This window comes from Sciurus carolinensis, chromosome 13, assembly GCF_902686445.1.
Source record: "Sciurus carolinensis chromosome 13, mSciCar1.2, whole genome shotgun sequence".
Taxonomy (NCBI): domain Eukaryota; kingdom Metazoa; phylum Chordata; class Mammalia; order Rodentia; family Sciuridae; genus Sciurus; species Sciurus carolinensis.
In genome coordinates, this window is record NC_062225.1 from 12,685,745 (window position 1) to 12,708,012 (window position 22,268).

General features: G+C 40.6%; 1 protein-coding gene across 1 annotated transcript in view; it reads right to left on the bottom strand.

Moving 5' to 3' along the window:
- The window catches only part of Il18r1 (interleukin 18 receptor 1), a 39,285-nt gene extending 18,392 nt beyond the window's left edge, over positions 1-20,893 (bottom strand). The window contains exons 1-5 of the mRNA XM_047522595.1: positions 20,289-20,893; positions 13,602-13,687; positions 9,606-9,852; positions 5,909-6,074; positions 3,174-3,330 (exon numbers count right to left, since the gene is read on the bottom strand). Coding sequence (XP_047378551.1) covers positions 3,174-3,330; positions 5,909-6,074; positions 9,606-9,852; positions 13,602-13,659 — 628 coding nt within the window. The 5' untranslated portion in view covers positions 13,660-13,687; positions 20,289-20,893. The remainder of the gene's footprint in view (positions 1-3,173; positions 3,331-5,908; positions 6,075-9,605; positions 9,853-13,601; positions 13,688-20,288) is intronic.
- Between the last annotated feature and the right edge of the window lie 1,375 nt (positions 20,894-22,268).

The following is a 22,268-nucleotide window of genomic DNA, read 5'->3' on the forward strand; positions in this document are numbered from 1 at the left end:
GCAGGGGAGGAATGTGAGCCCGAGCGTGGCCAAGCAGCCCCAGGTCACAACGTGGCTCTCACGAAGACTGTAAAGATGGCTGAACTACAGCAGCTGGTGCCATCTCTGCCATTTAATAATAGACATTCCTGCTGCTTCTTCAAGGAAGGAAGGGAAGAGGGCTGAGGGGTAGAAAGCAAAGATGATTGGGAGAAAGAAGAGGTGGTGAAAGTACCAAGGGAGCAGAGGTTTAAATGAAATGGAAGAATTTACCTGTGAGAAAGTAAAGCTCAAGAACTTACAGAAGATAATCACAAATAGAATTTAAGTCTTTGGAATTTAGGGATTCAGGTGTGGGATTTCCAGCTAACAGCTATGGCAGGCAGATTAATAGCCCCTAAAGTGAACAAATCCCACTTCCCAGGTGACCAGGTCATGAGGGCTGCATTTCACAGGTGACCAGGTCATGAGGGCTTCACCTTAAGCACTGATTAATATTATCATTGTGGGAGTGGGCTGGTTATTGTTGGAGTGGGTTGGTTATTGCGGGAGTGGGTTTCTGATGCAAAGGAGGAGTTCACTCCCTTTGTTCTCTGATCACACATGCTGGATTCCCCTCCTGCCTAGGTAGGATCAGCAGGAAGACCCTCATCAGATGTGGCCCTTCCTCTGGGAATTCCCAGCGTCCTCAGCTGTGAGCCAAGTAGACATCATTTATCATTTATCATGTGCCCAGTTTGTGGTATTCTGTTACGGCAGAGGAAATGGAGGAAGACACGAGGCCATAAGGATTTTGTGGGTGAGATTAAGGGACGGATGTTGAGATGGGGAGATGATCCTGGATTATCCAGGTGGACCCTGAATGCAATCACATGTGTCCTCGTAAAAAAGAGAAAGAAAGGTCTCTCAGGAAAGGACATGTCATCAAGGAAGCAAAATTGAGAGAGAGAGAGAGCTAAGACTTGATGGTCCTCTGCTCTTGGTTCTGAAGATGAAGTGACATAATCCAAGACTTGCAGATGGCCTCTGAAAGGTAGAGAACATTCTCCCTTACAGTCTCCAGAAGCGCTCAGTCCTGCTGAAACCCTGATTTTAAGCCCAGTAAACCTACTCAGGAGTCTGACCTCCAGAACTGTAATATAATAAATATATGTTGCTTGAGGCATTTTGTTACACAGTAGTAGCACCTAGGCATATAGCCATATATGTGGGTAGTTGAAGAGGAAAGATGTTGCTAATGCAATGTGCTACAGAAAACTGAACCCACAGATTTGGCTGAATGAGTTACCCACCCAAAGTTTTAGTTTTCCAGGATGGCGGGGGTTAGGGCAGAAGTCTAGCATGGACAGGCCATCTATCTTCCGAGCAATGGAAGGAACTTTGATGTTAAGATGGGACCTATCTGTGAAGTTATCGAAATCAAGTACAAGAACATGTGTTTGGACTCCGTGGGAAAATAAAGAGACTTTCCTATAATCTGATATTAAAATCTACACTAAGCTTCTGATAATTTCCTTGGAAAATCCCAAGAAGGGACCAAGATGACCATTATTGGCAGTGCTATATTCTTCGTGGGATGAGGTTTAGTTAAATCACTCTAAGGTCCCTGGCACTCTAAAAGGCCGTGGTTTAATTTTTCCATCATACATAGTCTGCAGGACATGGTGAACCAGACTCTGTGTTGTATCCAACTCCCAGGAGCACCCACGAGACCCTTGCAGCTTTCTCAGTACATCCTGCCCCTTTGTGATGCTCTCCCGCAAAGACCCAGCTCAAATGGAGCCCCTGCCTCTGTGCTTCCTCCCGCTCCCACCACGTCCTGCAGCCTCACAGATGCCCCACAGATGATGTCACCGCTAGGTAGCTTATTGGGTCTCTAAATTAGAATCTTATTCCCTGACGACAGTGCTTACTCACTTGATTCTCTATTTCCTTGCTTCCCTGGCCTTTCAGTACAAAGCGCAGTTATTTTGAAACTAGAGGTCCTCAAGGAAAGAAATATTTGTGTCCACAATAAATATTTGCCAAATAACCCAATCAACAAAAGGGCTAAGGGTATGAACAGATGCTTCACAGAAGAAGATCTACAAGCAATCAACAAACATATAAAAAAATGTTCACCATCTTTAGTAACAAGAGAAATGCAAATCAAAACTACACTAAGATTCCATCTCACCCCAATTAGAATGGTGATTACCAAGAATACAAGCAACAATAGGTGTTGGCGAGGATGTGGGAAAAAGGTACACTCATACATTGCTGGTGGGGCTGCAAATTAGTGCAGCCACTCTGGAAAGCAGGGTGGAGATTCCTTAGAAAACTTGGAATGGACCCACCATTTGACCCAGCTATCCCACTCCTTGGCCTATAACCAAAGGACTTAAAATCAGCATATTACAGAGATACAGCCACATCAATGTTCATAGCTGCTCAATTCACAATAGCCAGACTGTGGAACCAACCTAGATGTTCTTCAATTGATGAATGGATAAAGAAACTGTGGTATATATATACAATGGAATATTACTCAGCTATAAGGAATAATAAAATTATGGCATTTGCAGGCAAATGGATGAAATTGGAGAATATCATGCTAAGTGAGATAAGTCAATCTCAAAAATCCAAAAGGCGAATGATCTCACTGATAAGCAGATGATGACACATAATGAGGGGTGGGAGGGGGCAAGAATGGAGGAAGGAAGGACTGTATAGAGGGAAAAGAGGGGTGGGAGGAGTGGGGGTAAAGGAAAAAATAACAGAATGAATCAAACATCATTACCCTATGTAAATGTATGACTACGCAAATGGTATGCTGTTACTCCATGTACAAACAGAAACAACATGTATCCCATTTGTTTACAATAAAAAATTTTTTAAAATATATATTTGCCGAGTGAAAACAAAAGTTGAATGACAAAGAAATTCTTCAATTTATTCAAGTTACAAATAAAAGACAGCTGACTCACGTGAGGTTCACCCATGTATCCTTTCATTTGCTACCCCAATTTAAAAAAAAAAAATTTCAGCCAGGTGTCTGGAAATCAAAAGTGAAGATTTTGAACTTTATTTATTTGAACTAGTGATATGGTCACAAGTTCAGCAAAATGAGCTCTCGGTTCCTAGGTGACTTTACGAGAAAGATTCCATTTTTCTAAAATAAATTTGTTTCTTCCCAATTCTAAGATTTCTCTTACCTTCAACTATTGTTATGTTGTAGGTTTTGGTGATGTTATAAAATTTTCCATTACGTTGAAGAGAAAACACACAGGAGTAAAATCCCTGGTCTTTAAATTCAGCCTTCTTCTGTATTAATAGGTTATTAGAATTGCTTTCAGTTACATTTTCACAGTTCTGTTTTTATAAAAGCAAGTTAAAATAATTTCAGTAAGCAAAGGCAATATTTATATTACAATCATTCATGCTTTTTAAAACTTAAGATATTTAGAGAAAAAGGGAAACTGAACAGAAATCAGCAATTCTTGAGAAAATGTCCCAGTGACTTGATCTTGCTCCCACTGGAACAACCGAGTGTGAGCCCGTGGCTGTTATCACTGTCTTGATTAATTTGTGCTGGGAAATGGAACACAGGGGCACTGTGACCGCTGTCAGCATTTTATTTTAACCTATCTTTTACACACACACACACACACACACACACAACAATGATAGCAAAAACACACCCAAATAATTCCCATTCAAGTCATAACTTTCTGCACGAGTCTATTTCATAACCTACACTTTCATCCCATCTCTGTGCACTAGCTAGTACTTGGAACCACACAGCCTGAGAGTGAGTGCTGAGGACCAGTACAGAATTACTAAGAGAACTGAGCATTTAGCAGCTACCAAACCCCTCGATTTCCAGAACCAGAAATACATCAATAATATTCAAATCCACTGGATATTCTAGCCCCCCTCATAATTTCCATATAGGTCACAGTAATTAATAATAATAAAGCCACTTTCTTTAATCCAGCCATCAGCCACCCATACATACATCCTAAAGTGGTCCAGGGAGCAGAAGGGGAAGAAGGGAGCTGAATCGCAGACTCTGACCAGGTGACACTTTTCCTGACACTGTTCCCAATACGGAGGACCTAGTGCCCACAGACTTCTCCCTCAAACCTGGTCAAAGCTGGTAGCCACTGGGGCTGGACCCAGATAATCGGCCACATGGGCTTGTGCAGCACCCGCAGGGACAGGTCACAGCAGAAATGTGTTTCTGTAGAAGTCAAATTTTTATAAACTCACGCTGATTTTTTCCAAGATACACAAAATGCCAGAGAGGTCACTGAGTCCTTGACAAATTAAATGCCCCTGTGCTTCTCCCCTCAAGCAGGCTACAATCAGTCCACAGGATGAGAACATTTAGCCTCTGTGTCAACTGTGTAGCAAAAACCATCCTCAGGATGCCCATTTTCTAAATGTAGATAGCTGCATGTTGGGACTTAAAAACCCATAGGCTGAACTTACTGATTCACATGTGCTGTAAAACATGTGAATGTTTGACCAGAAACAGAGGCAAGGCAACGGGGGACTGACTCAGTGTTTAGAAAACATTTCAGATAAGACTTCTCCTTGAAAAATCCAAGTAAACAGGGCAAATCCTTTGTTGCTTCAAGTTTCCCAGCTCCTTCCTGTTCAGACCACCTACGCTGGAAGCTCTTTCGAATTTCTGTGAAGGGGTCAGATTATACATATTCGCTCCACAGAAATTATGTAGTTTGAGTTGTGTGTGTGCATGAATGTACGTTCTTTATACACAACACATGATGCACACATACGCTCATACACACATAAGTCTATATCATCTCCATTGCATTGTTTAAAGGACCTCTTATAACCCACAAAGAAAAATGTATAGCAACTGAAAAAGAGAAAATGCACACACTATTCACAAAAGTAACAATGTAATAAATATATTAAAATATTTAATTCAGTATTAAGAAAAGAACAGAAAAAAATACTAAGAGCTTCAGAAATTTTCCATGTCAGATTTTTTAGATTCTAAAAGCATTATTTCCAAGTTTGGAGGAGATATAAGGAAGAGGGATTCTTGTACCAGGGTTTATACTAGCATAGCCCCCAGAGACTAGCAAGATAGATAAAGTGTATCAAAAGTCATAAGTATGCTATCAACCTTTGACCAGTGATGTACTTTAGGGATTTGACTATAGGACAAATCACACCAATTGATTGTAGAACAAATCACGTCAATACCCAAAGACCCAAGGAAACCATATTCATTTCAGTCTTTAAATAACACATAAAATTTGGAAATGCACAAATGTCAACACAAGGGGATCTGCTAGATGAAACCAAGTCCATATCAAATGGAATCCCCTGTTTGGAAGAATGTTTATAAAGAGGTGGGGGAATAATCACATACAAATTTTAGAGAGTAAAAGAAAGACACTAATAATAGAATCAACCACTTATTAGGAGTAGATATCTACATAGAAAAAATAAATAAAATCAAAGTGATTGGTGGGATTGAGTAAGTTTTGCTTTCACTTTACATTTTTTATCTTCCAACTTTATAAAATCAGCTTGTATTTTTGGAAAAAAAAATATGCACTCAAGTTTTAAATTTTAAGTGTATGTGACAGATGAAAATGAAAAACCTTAAACTAGCATGACCAAAAATTAATTAATTGGAGGAGAAGGAAAATGAAGGAAGGGCAGGAGAGGGGCAGCTGTCAAAATTGACTGAACAACTCACACAATACGGAGAAACTACCGTTGTGTATATTGGATCTTCCATTAACCTCAAAGGGACTCTACACTCAGACGGGTCACATGAGCTGTGTGGGGTCAGAAGGCTTGTCTGATTGATAGAACACCAAAATGGTCTGCAGCCGACAGATCTTCATTTGAGAATTTTATCTTTGCTATCGTGTTGTAAGTTGAAATACTTTTCAAGTGTTACCTTATACAATGATGTTTTTTTGATCAGTTTCTGATAGTAACCATTTTCACACGATATCCGAAAAGCTTTCTTAACTTCCACATGCTTACTAGTTACTTGTTTTTCATTAAAACAGCTATGTTTGCTTCTTCTGGTGACGGTTAATGTCCACTCCTGAGTATCATTTCTATGAAATAAAAGTGTAAAGGCACTTTACAATTATGACAGAGACCTACAGCTATCAACCGTCTTCCCCGGTGTCATTGATCCTACAAATTTTTCCTGATTTTTGTATAAAGAGGCTGACTCATTGATGTGTAAAACCTGCTTTGCCTCCTCTTAGTTGAGAGGAGCAAGAAATTTAGCAATGGTCCTGGGGTGAAAGAAAAACCTGAGCAGTACACACACACACACACACACACACACACACACTCTCTCTCACACAGTTGGCCATATCTTACAGATGTCAGAATAGCAAATACTTAAAACTTCAATGATCTTTGTTGATGGGTAAAGTACAGAGAACACTCATCAGGATAGGAGGGTGGCCTTAGTTTCATGAGATCTCTAAACTCCTGACAGTTTGCTGAACATACATATATGCATAGGTTTATGTATCTCGGGCAGTGTGTTCCAATCCCTGTCTTTCACTGTTAAGTCACGGAAAGTCTGTTTCAGCCCTCAGCACAACTATATGAGCACTTTACTGAACAAAAGTGAATTCAAATAGATTTTGTTCCTTCTGGTCAGAAATTAGTAATTTTAAAGAGAAAACTTTTGCAGTCTGACATTCACCTACATTGCACCTGTGATGTACAGATTTGTATGTGATGTGACATATCTCTATATATGTATGGATCCATCTCCCAAATACAGCAGTCGTGCATTGTTGAGCTGTGCTGTGTGCCTGACAATTGGGTAGCCAATTTAGGTTCTCCCAGCTCCCCTGTAAGTCTAGAATAGGTTGGAGGAGGACAAGGTTACCACCAGGTTCCAGCTCTCGTGCTAGGCATTTTCCTGATGCTCAGATGAAAAAGTTCTATCTCAGAGAAGTTAAACAACTTTCCCAAGGTCACACCTAATACCAGGTGAGACCAGCACGTAAATGCACATCTGTTTGGCCCCAAGGGGCAGGAGTGCTTTGCACAGTCCATGTAAATCTGGCTCCTCACCTTGGGCATGCCCTTATATAAGATGGTCCAGGACTGGAGCAGGTGGCCGGCTGTCACCACACTTACATGCAGTGGGTCAGTGGCCATGGAACATAATTGAGATGTCTGGTCCTTGAAAAGGATTCAGACTTCCATTGGCACCATCTTCTCCTCAAGAGTTTACAAAGTTTCCCCAACTCCAGCCTCGCTAAGCTGGAAAGAGAGACTATTTCCAGGTCTCTCTGACCTGCTGCTTACACGGAATAGATGCCTGCAAATTCTCAGCTTGGCAGATGATGCTCTTTTCCTCCGCCGTCCTCACATCCTAACACTCAGCAAACTGACAGACTGAATGCTTGTCACATGTGGGACATTACACTGCAGATGTGGAAACAAGCCACACACCACACTTGCTACAGAACAACTCGCAGGCTGATGTATGGCTGAGGCCAACTGATCCAAAGCTGTGGACGCTGACTTCCTGCTACCCGGGACCATTAATTACACTCTGCGAATGAGTGCCCCCTCTGGTCATGCACAGAAAGGGCTTAAAAACCTCTCTAGTCCTCTCCTCTGAGGCCCCTTGCCACGCCCAATTTGCTGCTCATCAACCAGAATCTACTTACTAGTTTTTAAAATGTGCTTCTCGCTCTAACTTCATTTCTTTGACTCTATGAGAGAAAACTCGCTCTTCTGGAAACCATTCCTTCTTAGTTGATTTCGTCCTTAAGATATGATATGACAACGCAATTTTCACTGCAGGATGTAAATCTGGGTCCCCAGAAGCATTTGATTATTAGCAATGGACTACAGTCCATTAAGAATTAAGGGATTACAATTCTCATGGGAGAATTCCAGGTCTAGGACAGCGAGAGCAGCTCTCACACCAAGCTACAAAGTCTAGTGCGCACCTGAGTCGACATACACGTGCACAAACACACAAACGCACACAAACGCAGAAACACACACCTACACGTCTATCGCAAAAACAGGATGCTGCTTCCTTATTGCCCTATATTTGAGCACCTCTTCGTTTTCCATGATCCCAAGTGGCCCAAACAAGTCGCTTCCTTGCAGAACCCCGACGCTACCACAGCTGTTGTGGAAGCTGCTTCTCCCTGAGTGGGTACTCTCACATTTCACTCAACAGTCTCCAACAACCTTCAGGGTTTGTCACCTAGGCCACTCTGAGTCACCCTGTTTTCTTGCCCTCTCCTGTCCACCCGCTGTGTCTCCATGCCTCTCTGACATCTTCCCCCTAGCTGATGACTCTGGATGGGGCTTCAGGACATGAGTTGTGTTGTCTGTCATTCATGTCACAAAGAGAGTGAATGCTCTCCATCTCTCATCTCCAAGCTGGTCACAGACAACGGGCCTGTCCCCTTGGTGTGCTGGTTCTACCCTGTCCTTGTTCCTTTATTCAATCAGGGTTAGGAAGGGGTTTGTTGTTCTCTTCCTCTCCTTGATTTACAAGTACTGTCTTTGATCTTCCTTAACCTGCTCTGAAAAATCCAGTCGTGACTCATTTCTGCAATTATCTCTCTTTAAAAGGCCACACAAAATGTAATGACTTTTCAAAGAGTTTTGTAATTTCTTTCTGACTCTTGGGAGTTTCTATGTATAAAAACAAAAAAAAACCATGACCTCATTTTGTGCAAAACCACAGGAGTGATATCGAGGTTTCACTGCGATATCTCACTCTGCTCTCAAAGACAGGGGTGATAATGATCAGAACTCACTCTAAAGCAAAGGGTGAGATTTCTGAAAGAAATCTGATACATCCGACAGCACAGTGACACCACTCAGCTAGCCCTGAGTTCATTTTTCAAATCTCTATAAAAATGCATGCATACGTGTGTATATGTGTACATACATGTGTGTACATGGGTCTGTATGTTCCTATCAATAGAACCAAGTCCAGTCACAGTGGATGATGTGTTCAGTTGATTGCTCTCATTTCATAGTAGTTGCGTTTCTCCATTATTATTATCCTGGCATAATCTCGGGCGGTAGCATGAGTAGACTACAGAGCCCTGTCCCTGTCCCCCTTCATCACTAGCTCAGGACTGTTGGGTTTTGGTTATCTATGGAACACATACCTCCTCCTCTAGCACTGCCACCTAGATCCCAGTGACCCCTGAAAACTAGAGTATTGTGTGTCTTCATTAATGCTAACCCCTCTGCCACCTGAGGATGCCACCCAGGAGACTGATCCTGTTCCCCCTTCTCTGCACATCAATGCCATTATGAAGTCCAAGCCATTGATTTCACTTAACCAGGACATCTGGACCCCAGGAGCATCTGACTCCTAAATCTGACCTTTCGTCAGTCCTCATTTACTAGCAAGGATCCACTCGGAGGAAATCTTACTGAAGTCATCTCATTTCATTATGATTACTAAGAAGAAAAATATAGGGAGATTATCCTTTCTATAACGAAGTATTTATTTCATGTTGTCAGGAGAGTAGGAAAGGAAAAAAATGACCTTTTAGATTTCTTTATAACTGAGTTGCTGAACACAGACCAAGAGGACTGTGAAATACAATGAAGCAAAAAGATAAACTTACCCCATTTGGAAAAAGTAAGAGCCCTGATCTTCTAACTCAAGTGGCCAGAATTCCAAAATGTAGTCATGCAAAGCAATTCTGGGAGAACTGCTTGGGCTGAGCTCCGCGTGTCCATGTGATCCGGTGCTTTTGTACCATCTTATGAAGGTTTTCTCATTTTCATGTGCAAGTGAAGAGGAGCAATGTTTCAGATAGAAAGGTTCCCCTTCTACCGCGTTAATATTGGAACGTGAAATACACGTTTCTTCTAAAGATCAGTAAAAGAAAAGAGGGGAAAACAAAATGAAGAAGGTAACTTTATCTCTTGATGCATTAGGTGAAGGAGCAAGGTTAATAAGAAAGCTCTGAGAATTCTCTGTGTCACCTTCCCATGAGTTCTTTATTTTAGCATCTGACTTTTTGAACACTAGGAGGGATTTTCAGAACACAATGAAGACAAAACTTCCAATGGTTCCTTGTAAACAGGAAGGTGTAAGAACCTAACCTACTATAACCAGAAGACAGGAATGAGAAGTGCCCTCTTTTAAAAGCAAATTCTGCATAAGACAACTTCTCAATTACAAAAATCACAGGTCACGGTGTTGCCACACCTACCCCAAAACATCCCTAACCAGGAAGTCTCCATGGAAAAGAAAATGAGTTACCTAGAGACCATGGAGATCTTCATCTGCATCCTCAAAAATCTCACCCAGCTTGTATCCAGTCAGTTGACCTGGCCATTTCCTGGGCAGGTGTGAGGATGATTTAAGGTACTCCTGCAGCTTAAGGTGTGCCTAAGTTTGTTATTTCTGTAGGTTACCGTGTGGATAATGGAGAAATGATTCATATAGATAGTATCATTCCAAATTCCAGTATCTGTCACTTCCACTGATTAAACTCTTTCTCCTTCTCCCTCTTTCCTCCTCAATTCACCCAGATTCTCTGGCCTTGGAAATTGATCTGATCTGTTTATTCACAAAGGGGAGGTCTTCCTTCCACTCTTGTTGCACTTCTGAGAGTTCAAACCTGGCATTAGTGACCCTTTCTCATATCCTGACCTCTGGTGGCTCCAGGATGCCCTTCATTCTCATTAGGAAAATGAGAACCTTTTAACTGAATGGAACTTTTCCCGGAGAACATGGACAAAATGCCAACTATAGTTACAGCTTATTTCTGAAAGCAACAGTCTGGTTTCAACTCAGCATTGTTAACCACAGCATAAAGAGGAAGTGGCCCAAAAGGTAGAAGCGTTCTTTGAAACTGTGGATATCAAATCTATCTCAAAGTTCAAGAGTTAATGAGCATCAACCAATTTAGCGGTTGTCACATAATCTCTGTTTTACATTTCAGCACTTCAACACAGAGTCGTGATACATGTACATACGACACTCAAAATACGGCAAGTCATTGACCGTTCATTTGTTTGCCTGTATTAGAGATTTACATGTGTAATATAATGTAGAAATCATATAAGATTTGCTCTTCCGAGTCCGAATTCTTCTGCACACCACTGTGTCCAGGTTGCTGCATGCAGCAGGGATGTGTTCTTTTTTATTGTTATATAATATCCAGTTGTGTTACTATTTGACTGTTAGTTCTGTAAATTGACAAATACTGAGAAAGTGGGTTATTGGATAAGTGTCTACAGGACTTTTGGGTTATTCCCCATTTTCCAAGGTTTTATTCATATTTAAAAATGCTTGTAGAATCTTAATTAGAATAAGTTATATCCCATGAATGTATGATATGTCAAAATATACTCTACTGTCATGTATATCTACAAAGAAAAAATTTTTAAAAATGCCTTTTGCTGGTAAATGGATGGAGTTGGAGAATATCATGCTAAGTGAAATAAGCTAAGTCCAAAAAAAACCAAAGGCTGAATATTTTCTCTGATAAGTGGAAGATGATACATAACGAGAGGGGGTGGCAGCAGGGGTGGGGCAAGAGAAGAATGGAGGAACTTTGGATGGTGTAGAAGAAATTGGGGTGGGACGGGGTGGGGGAAGGAAAAAGTAGACTGAGACAGACAGTATTACTCTACATACATGTATGATTACATGAAGGGTGTGAATCTGTATTGTGTACAACCATAGAAATGAAAAGTTGTACCCCATTTGTATACAATGAATCAAAATGCTTTCTGTAAAAATAAAAACTAAAAAAATATTTTAAAAAGATATAAATAGATATTCTCAGGGAAAAAATGCTTGTAGAAATATGCCTGTGTTTTGATGAACATATGCACTCATTCCTCTCTGGAGATAGGTATCACGTGATGAAATATAATACTCATTTGGAATAGTCTTTCTTTGTAGAAATGAGTGGAATTCAAGGTAAGTAGGGTTTAAGGTCCAAGAACAGTATTCCCATTCTTCCATGAGCAGGGTCTATGAATTCAGCAGTGCCAAGAATCTGTAGCCTTTGGAACAGTCTTGAGTTTGGACAAGCACAGGTGTTGCCACCGAACTTGAACTAAGCTAAATGACTTCTACAAGTAGAATAGTACTGTGTCTGCCCACAGTGACCCTCTCATGGAAGGTCCTCTCCAACCACCTGAAAAGATAGGAAACTGGCATGCTGGCAACATCACACAACATCCTGAAACATCCTGTTATGGTTTGGATAAGAGGTGCCCCCAAAAAGCACATATTGGGCAAGGCAGGAAGGTTCAGAGATGAAATAATTAGAGTATGAGAGATATAATCTGATCAGTGGATTAACCCTTTTTATAGATTAATAATGGGAATGAACTAATTGGAAGCTTACAGTAGGCAGGGATGGTGTGGTTGGAGGGAGACTTGAGGACAAGGCTTTGGGGAATATATTTTGTCCCTGGCTTCTTCCCTCAGCCATGAGCTGAGTAGCTTTCCTTCACCATGCCTTCTGCCATGATGTTCTGCCTCATCTCAGGCCCAGAGTGATGAAGTATGGAATGACCATGGACTGAACCTCTGAAACTGTGAGCCCAGAAATAAACTTTCCCTCCTCTAAGTGGTTCTTGTCAGGTATTTTGATCATAGTAATTCGAAACTGACGAACACACGTTTTCATGGTAACTAGGACACAGTTTATCAGTGTGTGTCAATAGAACATGGGTTCCACGCACACATCTTCCTGCACGTTGCTTTTCCACTCAGTACTTTCTGACAGATCATTCTATATCGGGAAGAGAGTACCTACTTTATTTCTTTAATGTTTGGAAAGTACTGCATTGTATGCCCTGGAGCCATTTATGTAAGCATACTCAAGATTGGACCTGCATTATTTGAAAGTATCAACTAACTCTGCTATACCTTCGGCAATAATTTACCAAAGTAGGGTGTTTCCTTCTCCTAGACAATATATCCAGGCAAAGTCCCACTTTACCCTCCAAAGCCTGAGGGAAAATTTGCCATACAACCATGGAACTCTTCTCCAAAGAATGAGTTTTCAGAATCTCTTTCAAGGGAGTTGCAGGGGGACTTAAAGGTAATCATTGTTAATAAATTAGAAGTTGTACTTCACATCCACCTAGAAGCCTACTTGTCTCCCTAATCTAACCAGTCTCTATTTTTTCTAGTCCTGATATTATTTTTAAATCTATAAGGTACTTACTATTTCCTAAAGAATAAGATGAATTTCTCTAAGGAAGGAGTTAAATTGTACAAAACTTTCTAAAAAATCAATGATGAAGATAGTTACTTCCTCCTCAGTTTCAAATAACATGAACCAAAGTTTCTTCTCAAATGTAATTTACTTCCGGACACAAGTGTTTACAAGCTTGGAGAACTAAATCCTTTCTTTTTTAATAATATCATATTAATTCATCTTTTTTACTTGGTTCCATTACTATGGATCTTTTATTCTCTAATGTAGAGACACAGAATAGTTGTCAACTTTCTAAAGTAGAATATTAAATCAATACATTTTAGTAAACTCAGCATTTTTAGTAACCATGTGCACAAAGAATGCCAAAATTTTGACATTCCCTCTAGTACTGTCAAAGTATGTTTGTGAATTATTAAAATCACTTACCTGAGTTGCTTTTAACCACAAGAAACAAAAGAGTCATGAATAACTCTCCACAATGCATGTTTATGCTTCTGCATCAAATGGTTTCTCTGAAACAGATTAAGACAGCTTTGTCAAAAATTTAATAAAAACATACCTATCTTATGAAGGTTTTAAAAAATCATGGGACACACAAATTTTTAAACACAGCCCAGAAGATTTTTAAATCCCTTAAATTCTCAGATCTTTCAGCTGTGGCAAATGAATGAAATGTCAAGGCAATTAATCTTGGCTTCCAGAAGAAATCATTAACAATAGAACTTTCTAATTCAACAAAATTAGGTCTAAAATTAGTCTTTTCGACCCAATCTACTAAGTCCTGCCTCCAAAGCCAAAGTTAAGGACAATATTTCCAGAAAATCAACCATTCCACAAATGAACAATCTGGCATGTAGGGTAAGACATGCACTGCAGTTGCACACATGAATCTTTTATTCTCTAACTTAGAGACAACCAAATAGTTGTCAACTTTCTAAAGAAGAATATTAAATAAATACATTTTAGTAAACTCAGCATTTTTAGAAACTACGTGTACAAAGAATGCCAATATTCTATTAGGAACATGTGTGTGTGTGTGTGTGTGTGTGTGTGTGTTTGTGTATGTGCATGTGTGTGTGTGTGCGCGCATGCGAGTGCATGAACGCAGGTGCACATTAGACAGCTTTTTACCAATAGAAATAATACCCAAAATAATCAACTTATAAAAGAAAAAGTGTACTTTTGCTCATGGTTATAGGGGTTTCAGTCGACCATCAGTTGACCCCAATGTTTTTAGACCTGTGGTGAAGCAGCACGTCATGGTGGGGGACATGTTGGTGAAGCAAAAATGGTCACTTCATGACCAGGGAACAAAAAAGAGAAACAAAGCAGTCAGCGTCCCACTATGCCCACAAGGGCACACCCCCAATAACCTACAGACCTCCACTAGGCCCCGCTTCCTAGTTTCCCCCACCCCCCAAGCCACCACTCTGGGGATGAAGTCTTTAACACACAGGCCTTTGGAGGATGCATGAAACTTTTCTGATCATGATTTTAATTCAATTTTCATTGGTGGGTTGAATTTTTAAAAACCAACCTTCCTTCTTCAATATACAGTTTCATAAGTCTAAGAGCTAAGCCTATTTTGTTTACCAGTAAAGTCTGGCACAGTGTCTCGTGCATAGTGAGCAAGCACTCATGAACACGTGTCACTGACGACACGTGTGTGTACCGTGGGCTTGTGTTCCTACTCAAATGCCCACAGGTGTTTAGCTTAGGGAAACAGAGACTAAGAGATCTCCCTACTCTCCAGAGCCCTCCTTAGACTGACCATGACCTAGTGTAACTGAGATCTGCACTGAACTTTGATCCTAGCACACCCTGACCTTCACCTTTTTAATTAGAAAATTTAGAAAACAGAGTGTCAGAAGGATCTTCCTCACTGGAGACCAAGTCCAAATATTTCATAAATAACCCTGTGTTTCTTGTTTACTTAAAACCTCGCTGCTGACCAGATGAAGGGAACACATTGTGATAAAACAGCTTAGTCTCATGGACACACAAACCCCAGCTGGCGGTCTAATTTGACGAGGCCCGAGTTCTCCACGCTCGCAGCAGTATTGCCTAACGAAGCTGCCTAATGTTTATGAAGACTTTGGGGCACAAGGCAGACTCTCAACTAGAATAATGTTCCTTTTTCCAACTTTCACTCACCTCCCATCCTAAACAAAAGGAAAGCTACTCATTCCTGAATCCTAGAAAAAGTTTAATAATGAAGCTGCCAAGCTACTTATGCAAATCCTTACTTGTAACATCAGCAAACATTTGGTGGAATTTCCAAGAGCTACACATCAATAAAGGCAAAAGGAATATATATGTATGGAAAGTACCAACTGTTCATAATCAGATTATGAAATCTCCCCATCGCCCCTGCCAGCCACACACACACATTTTATCATTCACTCTGTCTATTCTTATATCTTGGGTAGAATGAAAGTATTGTTTCCTTTATGTCACTTCTCTGGTGAAGGCTGATGTAACCTTGTAAAGGGCACCAATTTTTTTTTTCTTTATGATTTTAGGTTTTCAATATGGTCTACCAATGGATAAAGTTATGAGATTCTGATTTTTTTTTTCATCCTGGGACTTGAAGCCAGGGGTACTTTACCACTAAGTCACTTCCCCAGCCCCCATTTTAATTCTTTCTTGTTTTGTTTTGTTTTGTTTTGTTTTGATACAGGGCCTCACTAAGTTGCTAAGGCTGACCTTGAACTTGCAATCCTCCTGTCTCAGCCTCCCGAGTCCCTGGGATTATAGATGTGTGCCACACACATACAAACTATGAGATTCTGATTAGTTATTTGTTTCAATATGAAGCATGTTAGGATCCTATTATACAAAAAATAGCTGGTATTCACACAGCTCTGTGTGTGTGGTTATGTGTACATTAAACATTTAATGTACTTGTTAAGTTGTAGATATGAAATTAAGAAGTTAATATTTTATTAAACAATGAATTCATCTCCAGAAAAATAACTATTCTGAGAAATGTGATTGATACACTAGCAAGTATTAATAAAATAAATGTAGGAGACTATAAATATTAAATTTGTCACATAGGAATTTTTCATTTTTTTCTGTTTTTTTTTTGTAACTTTTGTTTCTTTTTTTCTTTAATTTTTTTCTGATTTTTTAAAGCAATATATGCCTAACATAGAATGTTTACAAAATGAAGACTAAAAGAAACTAATATAATATTTTGCATTTTAAAATATTTTCTGTGTATTTTAAGGGGAACTCTTTTTTTTTTTTTTTTTCTTGGCAGTGCTGGGGATCGAACCCAGGGCCTCATGCTTGCAAGGCAAGCACTCTACCAACTGAGCTATCTCCCCAGCCCCATTTCTGTGTATTTTAAAATAAATAAATGATGTTTAATTAATTTAATATCCTGCATTTCTATTTAATATTACATAGTGAGCAGTTTCCTATATCAGACTATTCTTTGTTAACACTATTTCAATTGCCACCAAACATTTTCTCTTCTGAACATTTGATTCTTTACAATATGAATTACACTGTGAAATAACTCCATGACCATCCTCACATGACCTGACCCTTGCAAGTGACTGTTTTTTAGAACCAGCTCTCTGGTACCTGCCTGGAAGGACGGGAATATCCATTTTCTTTTACCAGTGAGAGGACCTCAGGCAAGCTGCTTATCCTCTCTGTGCCCCAATTTCTTTGTCCCTACAAGGAGACAGCAATACTATCTCTTGGAGCTGATGGTAAGTTACATGCATCATTACTGCAAATGTCTGGAGAATAATAAATACCACTTAAATGTTAGCAATTATTATTTGTATTTCTCATAATTGACATGGCAGAATGTGAATGAGCACAATACATTTGAAACATTACCAATCATACTGCTCAGCCACATTCCAGAAATGTTGCAATAATTCATACACCTTCCTTCACAATGCAAGACTGTTTCCATTCACCACACCCAGGAAAGCACTGAGCAGTCTCATGGTTTAAAATGAACCAGGTACTCAATATGGAAAGATGGTACCTTGTTGGTTTCTGAATCTGCATTTCTTATAGTTATTAATGAGGTCAATCTTAACCATGTGTTATTAGCCATTTTATTTCTGTGTTTATGAACCACTTCTTCATATCCATTGCTCAGTTCTCAGATGCTTAGTGTTTTGTCCAATTTGTTTAGTTCACTTTTAATTCCTCTTTTGATGTGCTAATAAATGGAAGATTTTATATTGATGCCATCAAACCAAGTATATATATATTTTTTTGCTTTGTGGTTTTTCTATTACTTTTAAATATAGATGATTCCTCTTCTTGAAGTTGTAAAAAGATGATTATCTCTATTTTCTTCATTTTTATGGCCTAATTTTAAAAATTTAACTTTTTAAAAATATACTGGATTAATTTTCATGTTTAGCATGAAGACAAGGTTAATTAATCTTACTTTTCCAAAATAGCTACAATTAATTTTCTATCATTAGTTCAATAGTCCTGTTTTTCCATTAAAGTTTTTTGCTAGCAGATTATAATGTACAGGTCCCTAAGGACTCTATGGAAAATCTAGCACATGGCATGCTTGCTCAAGTTCAAATATATGTGCATGTGCACACACACTCACACACATACCATTCTCTTTTCTCCCTTTGTTTTCTCTGTATAGCAATTATCACTAACTGACATATGTTACTGACATTGTGTCTGCTTAATGATTTATTATTTGCTGAATTAATGAATGCATTAATTTCTTAAAATATATAGAATTTGGAGTTCATGTGATCATCTGATCCATTAGCACATGTTCGTGGTTTTCTACTTTTTAAATCATGACATCTTGAAAAGAATGTTTTTACCTCAAAATATGATGTCCAGTGTGCTAGATCTCACCTGGAACTGGTAAAAACAGTAATGAAACCTGGGCTTCACCCACCTGCCTGGAATTCCCCATCTGTACAGCTTGGGAATTCTGAGTCACCAAAACTTCCCAGGTGATTCTAATGCAAAGCCAAGGGTGAGAGCCACTGATTTACTGGACATTTTCATATGTATTCAATTTCATATATATTACATATATTTTATTTAATATATAATACATATATTAAATAAAATATACATTATATTTAATGCATGCATATAACTAATGTAAAATTTAAGCATAAAATAAATATGTGCCTGTCTGTATATGTGTGCATATAAAGAATAGTCACACACTTATCCGAATCATCTAGTGGCATAAATTTTTTCTAAATTGTGTGACCTAGGGAGAAGTTCAATTACAAACACTTCTGTCCCCCAAGGCAACTCCACCCTGAAGAAACCGACCATTCTCAAGAATAAAATAATTCAAAGAAACCCATAAATGACAGGCTATTACAAGTCTTTCTAATGAGGGACCTGAGACTCAATGAAGTGAATTTAGTTTAAGACTAGCTTCATTGACTCACGCAGAAATAAATGCAAATTGCCTTGATGCCCAATTCTCATTAGCAAAACATATAATCGAGTTCTTCCTGAGATGAATGCCTTGACAAAAATCATAACATCAGTGTTTCCTTTTTCTCTTATTTATTTATTTATTTTCATTGCAGAAGATCAAACTTGGGCACTCACGCATGCTAGGCAAGGGGTCTACCACTGACATACACCTGCATCCCACCAGTGACTATTTTCCCTATGTGCAATGGAAGGAAAGGCAAGGCAAGGAAAATCATTGCCACCTCATAGTTTCATCCCACAATTATCTGTTACTTTTCTCTTCATGCTTTTCCCTCCAACTTCCCACTCCTCCCAGTCACTAGGAAACTATAGTCCTTGCAATGTGGTTAAAAGACTGGCTTCTCAAGGAAGCTAAGTACTGCTGCCCACACAGGCACAGCCTTGTCCAGGCTCATTGGAGAGGGCGTTTCCATGCCTCCTGAACCAGCCTTCGCTCCCCGGTGAGGTCCTGGAAAGCAGCAACTGCACAACTGCAGTTCCTCAAATCTACTCCTCGGGGTCCATCCAGGCTCTGGGGTTGAGAGGAGTTCCCCAGGCCCCAGCTGTGTGTATGGTATAAAATGGGTGTTCGCAGAGGTCCCCAGAATGGAGCAAGGGAAGTCAGTGGAATTACTACAGTATTCTCTGATCTCTACCCCTGAGGGACCTCTGCCAATCATTAATCCAGTTCTGATAACTGGATTGCAACCTACTAGGTGTTCTAACTTCTGGAGGCCCCACAGATTAAAGACAAAGTTTTGGAATCAGGAGTAAAACTGGGACCTGCTACTTCATAGCAGTGAAAAAGACCTCCTTTGAAAATAAGGGCAGCTTCCTAATTGGTTTTCTGCAACCTGTATTTCCTCAAACTGTCAGTAGAGGCAGAAGGAAGAGCTCGGTCCCTGCACTCAGGGGTGCCAGGAAACTGAGACGGACATGTTTCTGATTTACAAAGCCTAGTTATAGTTATAGTATCTATACACTTCCTGCCTTTTGTCCCACTCTGCCTTCTTGTCTCTTATAAAATCTTTCCATGCTCCTAACTCCCCTGAAGATGGAGATCTCAGTCAGAAAGCTTTTCTCCATCTTCCTCAAAACTGGCTTTGAATAAACCATTCCTTTCCTTGCCAATCTACCTCCAGATTTTTCAGAGGAGCAACAAACTATAAAGCCATTCCCTTGAATAAAAGCTGGCTGTCCCTGGATAAATTGCTAAATTTCTTTGTACTTTGATCCTCCTCCCTTTTATTAAATGTGAGAAAACCACCTACTTCGTTTGGCCTCTGCAAGGCTTAAGTAAATACAAGAAAAGTTTTCTATACTGTGTCAGGCACACAGTAAGCGCTTAATAAATTGAGATCACTTATTTCTGTTCTCACCTCTACAGAAAAGAATTCGCAATGTCTTCACTTCTAAAAATCGTAGTACCAGTGAGAGTTGATGCTGTCTCGCCGATTATTCACAGGTACACACACACACACACACACACACACACAGAGAGAGAGAGAGAGAGAGAGAGAGAGAGAGAGAGAGAGAGAGAGAGAGAGAGAGAGAAACTTAATTGATCTTGTTTGATCCCGGACCCTGAGTCTGAGGGACTCTCTGCTCCAGGAGGCTGGGGATAACCAGGACGCGGCATGCGTGGCGCGGGCGCATTACCTTCAGGGGGGTGTCCCCGAGGCTGGGGCGCAGGCGTTTGTCCCTCTTTCGCACCGATCCTCGCTGCGAGGCGGCATTCACACAGCAGGTGAGAAAAGGTGATCCCCTGCTTGGAGCCCCGGGCAGCTGTGAAATTGGAAAGAGGCGCGGCTGCGGGGCGGGACAGAGAGTGATCGATGAGATAAGGGAACCCGAGAGAGTTACGAGAACACAACCGGGGCGTGGAAGGGGGGACACACCGAAAGTGAAAAAGAAAAAGCGCCGTGCGGCCCTGGCTGTGAGACGCGGTCGGCGCAGGTCGCGGTGCGCGCTGCCGCGGGAGGACCCCAGGTCGCGGGGGTGCTCCAGGCTCAGGGCGCGGTCGGTCGCCGGATGCTCCCGGAGGTGGGGTGCTCCGGGTCTGCGGTGCTCGCTCAGGAGCCACCGGGTTTGCGGGGTGTCGGATCAGGTGTGAGCCGCGCGCTCCTGGCAGCAAGACCCGGAACTGTTCCTTTACTCAGGTGCCCGCTTGTGATGTCCCGGCGATGGGCGCAGCGGGAAAAATCCCGGATCGCTCTCTGATCCAGCGCACAGTCGCTGCCTCCACGCGGTGGCGACCTTCGACTCCAGAGGCCCCGGGCGGTGGTGGTGCCACCTGCAGAGCCTGGAGGTGGCGCGCCCCAGCCGCTTTTGCGCACCCTTCAGGTAGGAGGGCGCAGCAACCAGCTTACTTGGAGGAGCAAGGGCACCTGTACCCCTGTGCTGTGTCCTCATTTCAGAGGAAGAGGCTGGGGTAGGGTCTGGGAAAGGAAGCGTTACCCGCAGCCCCGCCAGGGACCCTGCCTGGATCCCCCATGACCAGTGTCCTCCCGATGAGAAATAGGCGGGTGATGGGTAAATGAACTCCATGTAGTTTGATCAAACTGGGAAGAAGCAGCCAGATTGCTTCTCCTCCGGTCCCAAAGAAGTTGTTCCAATTTAAAGAAACAAAATCCAGGCCATACACACGTGTAGATTTAGCCGGAAAACATATCTGTCACAATTTCCTTGGCTTTTGTCCTCAGAATGAGGAAATCCAGGAGCTCAGAAGGATGTCTGAGAGCAGAGGAGTCCCCAGGCCACTAAAGACTTCCTGAGCCAAAGTGTGGAGGGGTTGTTGTCTCAGGAGCTCAGGTCGAACCCCAGCATTCTGCCTGGGGTGAGGAATGGGGATGCCCTACTGGGAAGTAATATAGAGGGGTGCAGAGTTGCTGGTTTGAGACTTTAAGTCGTTCAGAAGAAAGGAGGCTGAAGAATAGTGCTTCCACATACTTATGATAGCTCCATTTTTAAACAAAAATGAAGAGGGCCACCCATGGCTAGCAGGGAAGAGGTTTATTGGAACAGCAACTTTCGTTCTTTTTGTTTCCAAATTACCATAAAAAATAGAAAAATGTAGATATTGCAATAAATGCAAAAGAATAAAACATAAGCATCCAACAAAATTCATCACCCTGTTTTGGGTTAATAATACCCAAGGAAAGAAAGGAATGTTTCCTTTTTAATCTGATAATATCTACAAAAAACCAATAACTTCATAATTATTGGGGAAGAATTTTGCTTTTTCCTAAGATTGGGAACAAGATAAGAATGTCAGCTTTCAACTAGGATTAATGTTTTAGGATAGGGGAAGAAATAGAGACAGAAGACATAAAGATTGAAAAGGAAGAAGCAAAAGTACTGGTGCTAATGTAAGATGTGTTTGTATGTAGATCATCTTTTGAAATATACCAAGATAAATAAGTAAACTATTCAGTGAGTTTAGCAAGATTATGAGATACAAGGTCAATACAGAAGACCCATTTGTGATTATATATACTCTTGATGGAAATTTGAAAAGCTAAATGTGTTAAGAATACCAGTGACAAGAATATTAAAAATCAAAAGCCAAAACATACATTCTTTCAAAGATATGTAAGCTATATACTATGAAAATTGCAAAATATTGCTGAAAGAAATGAA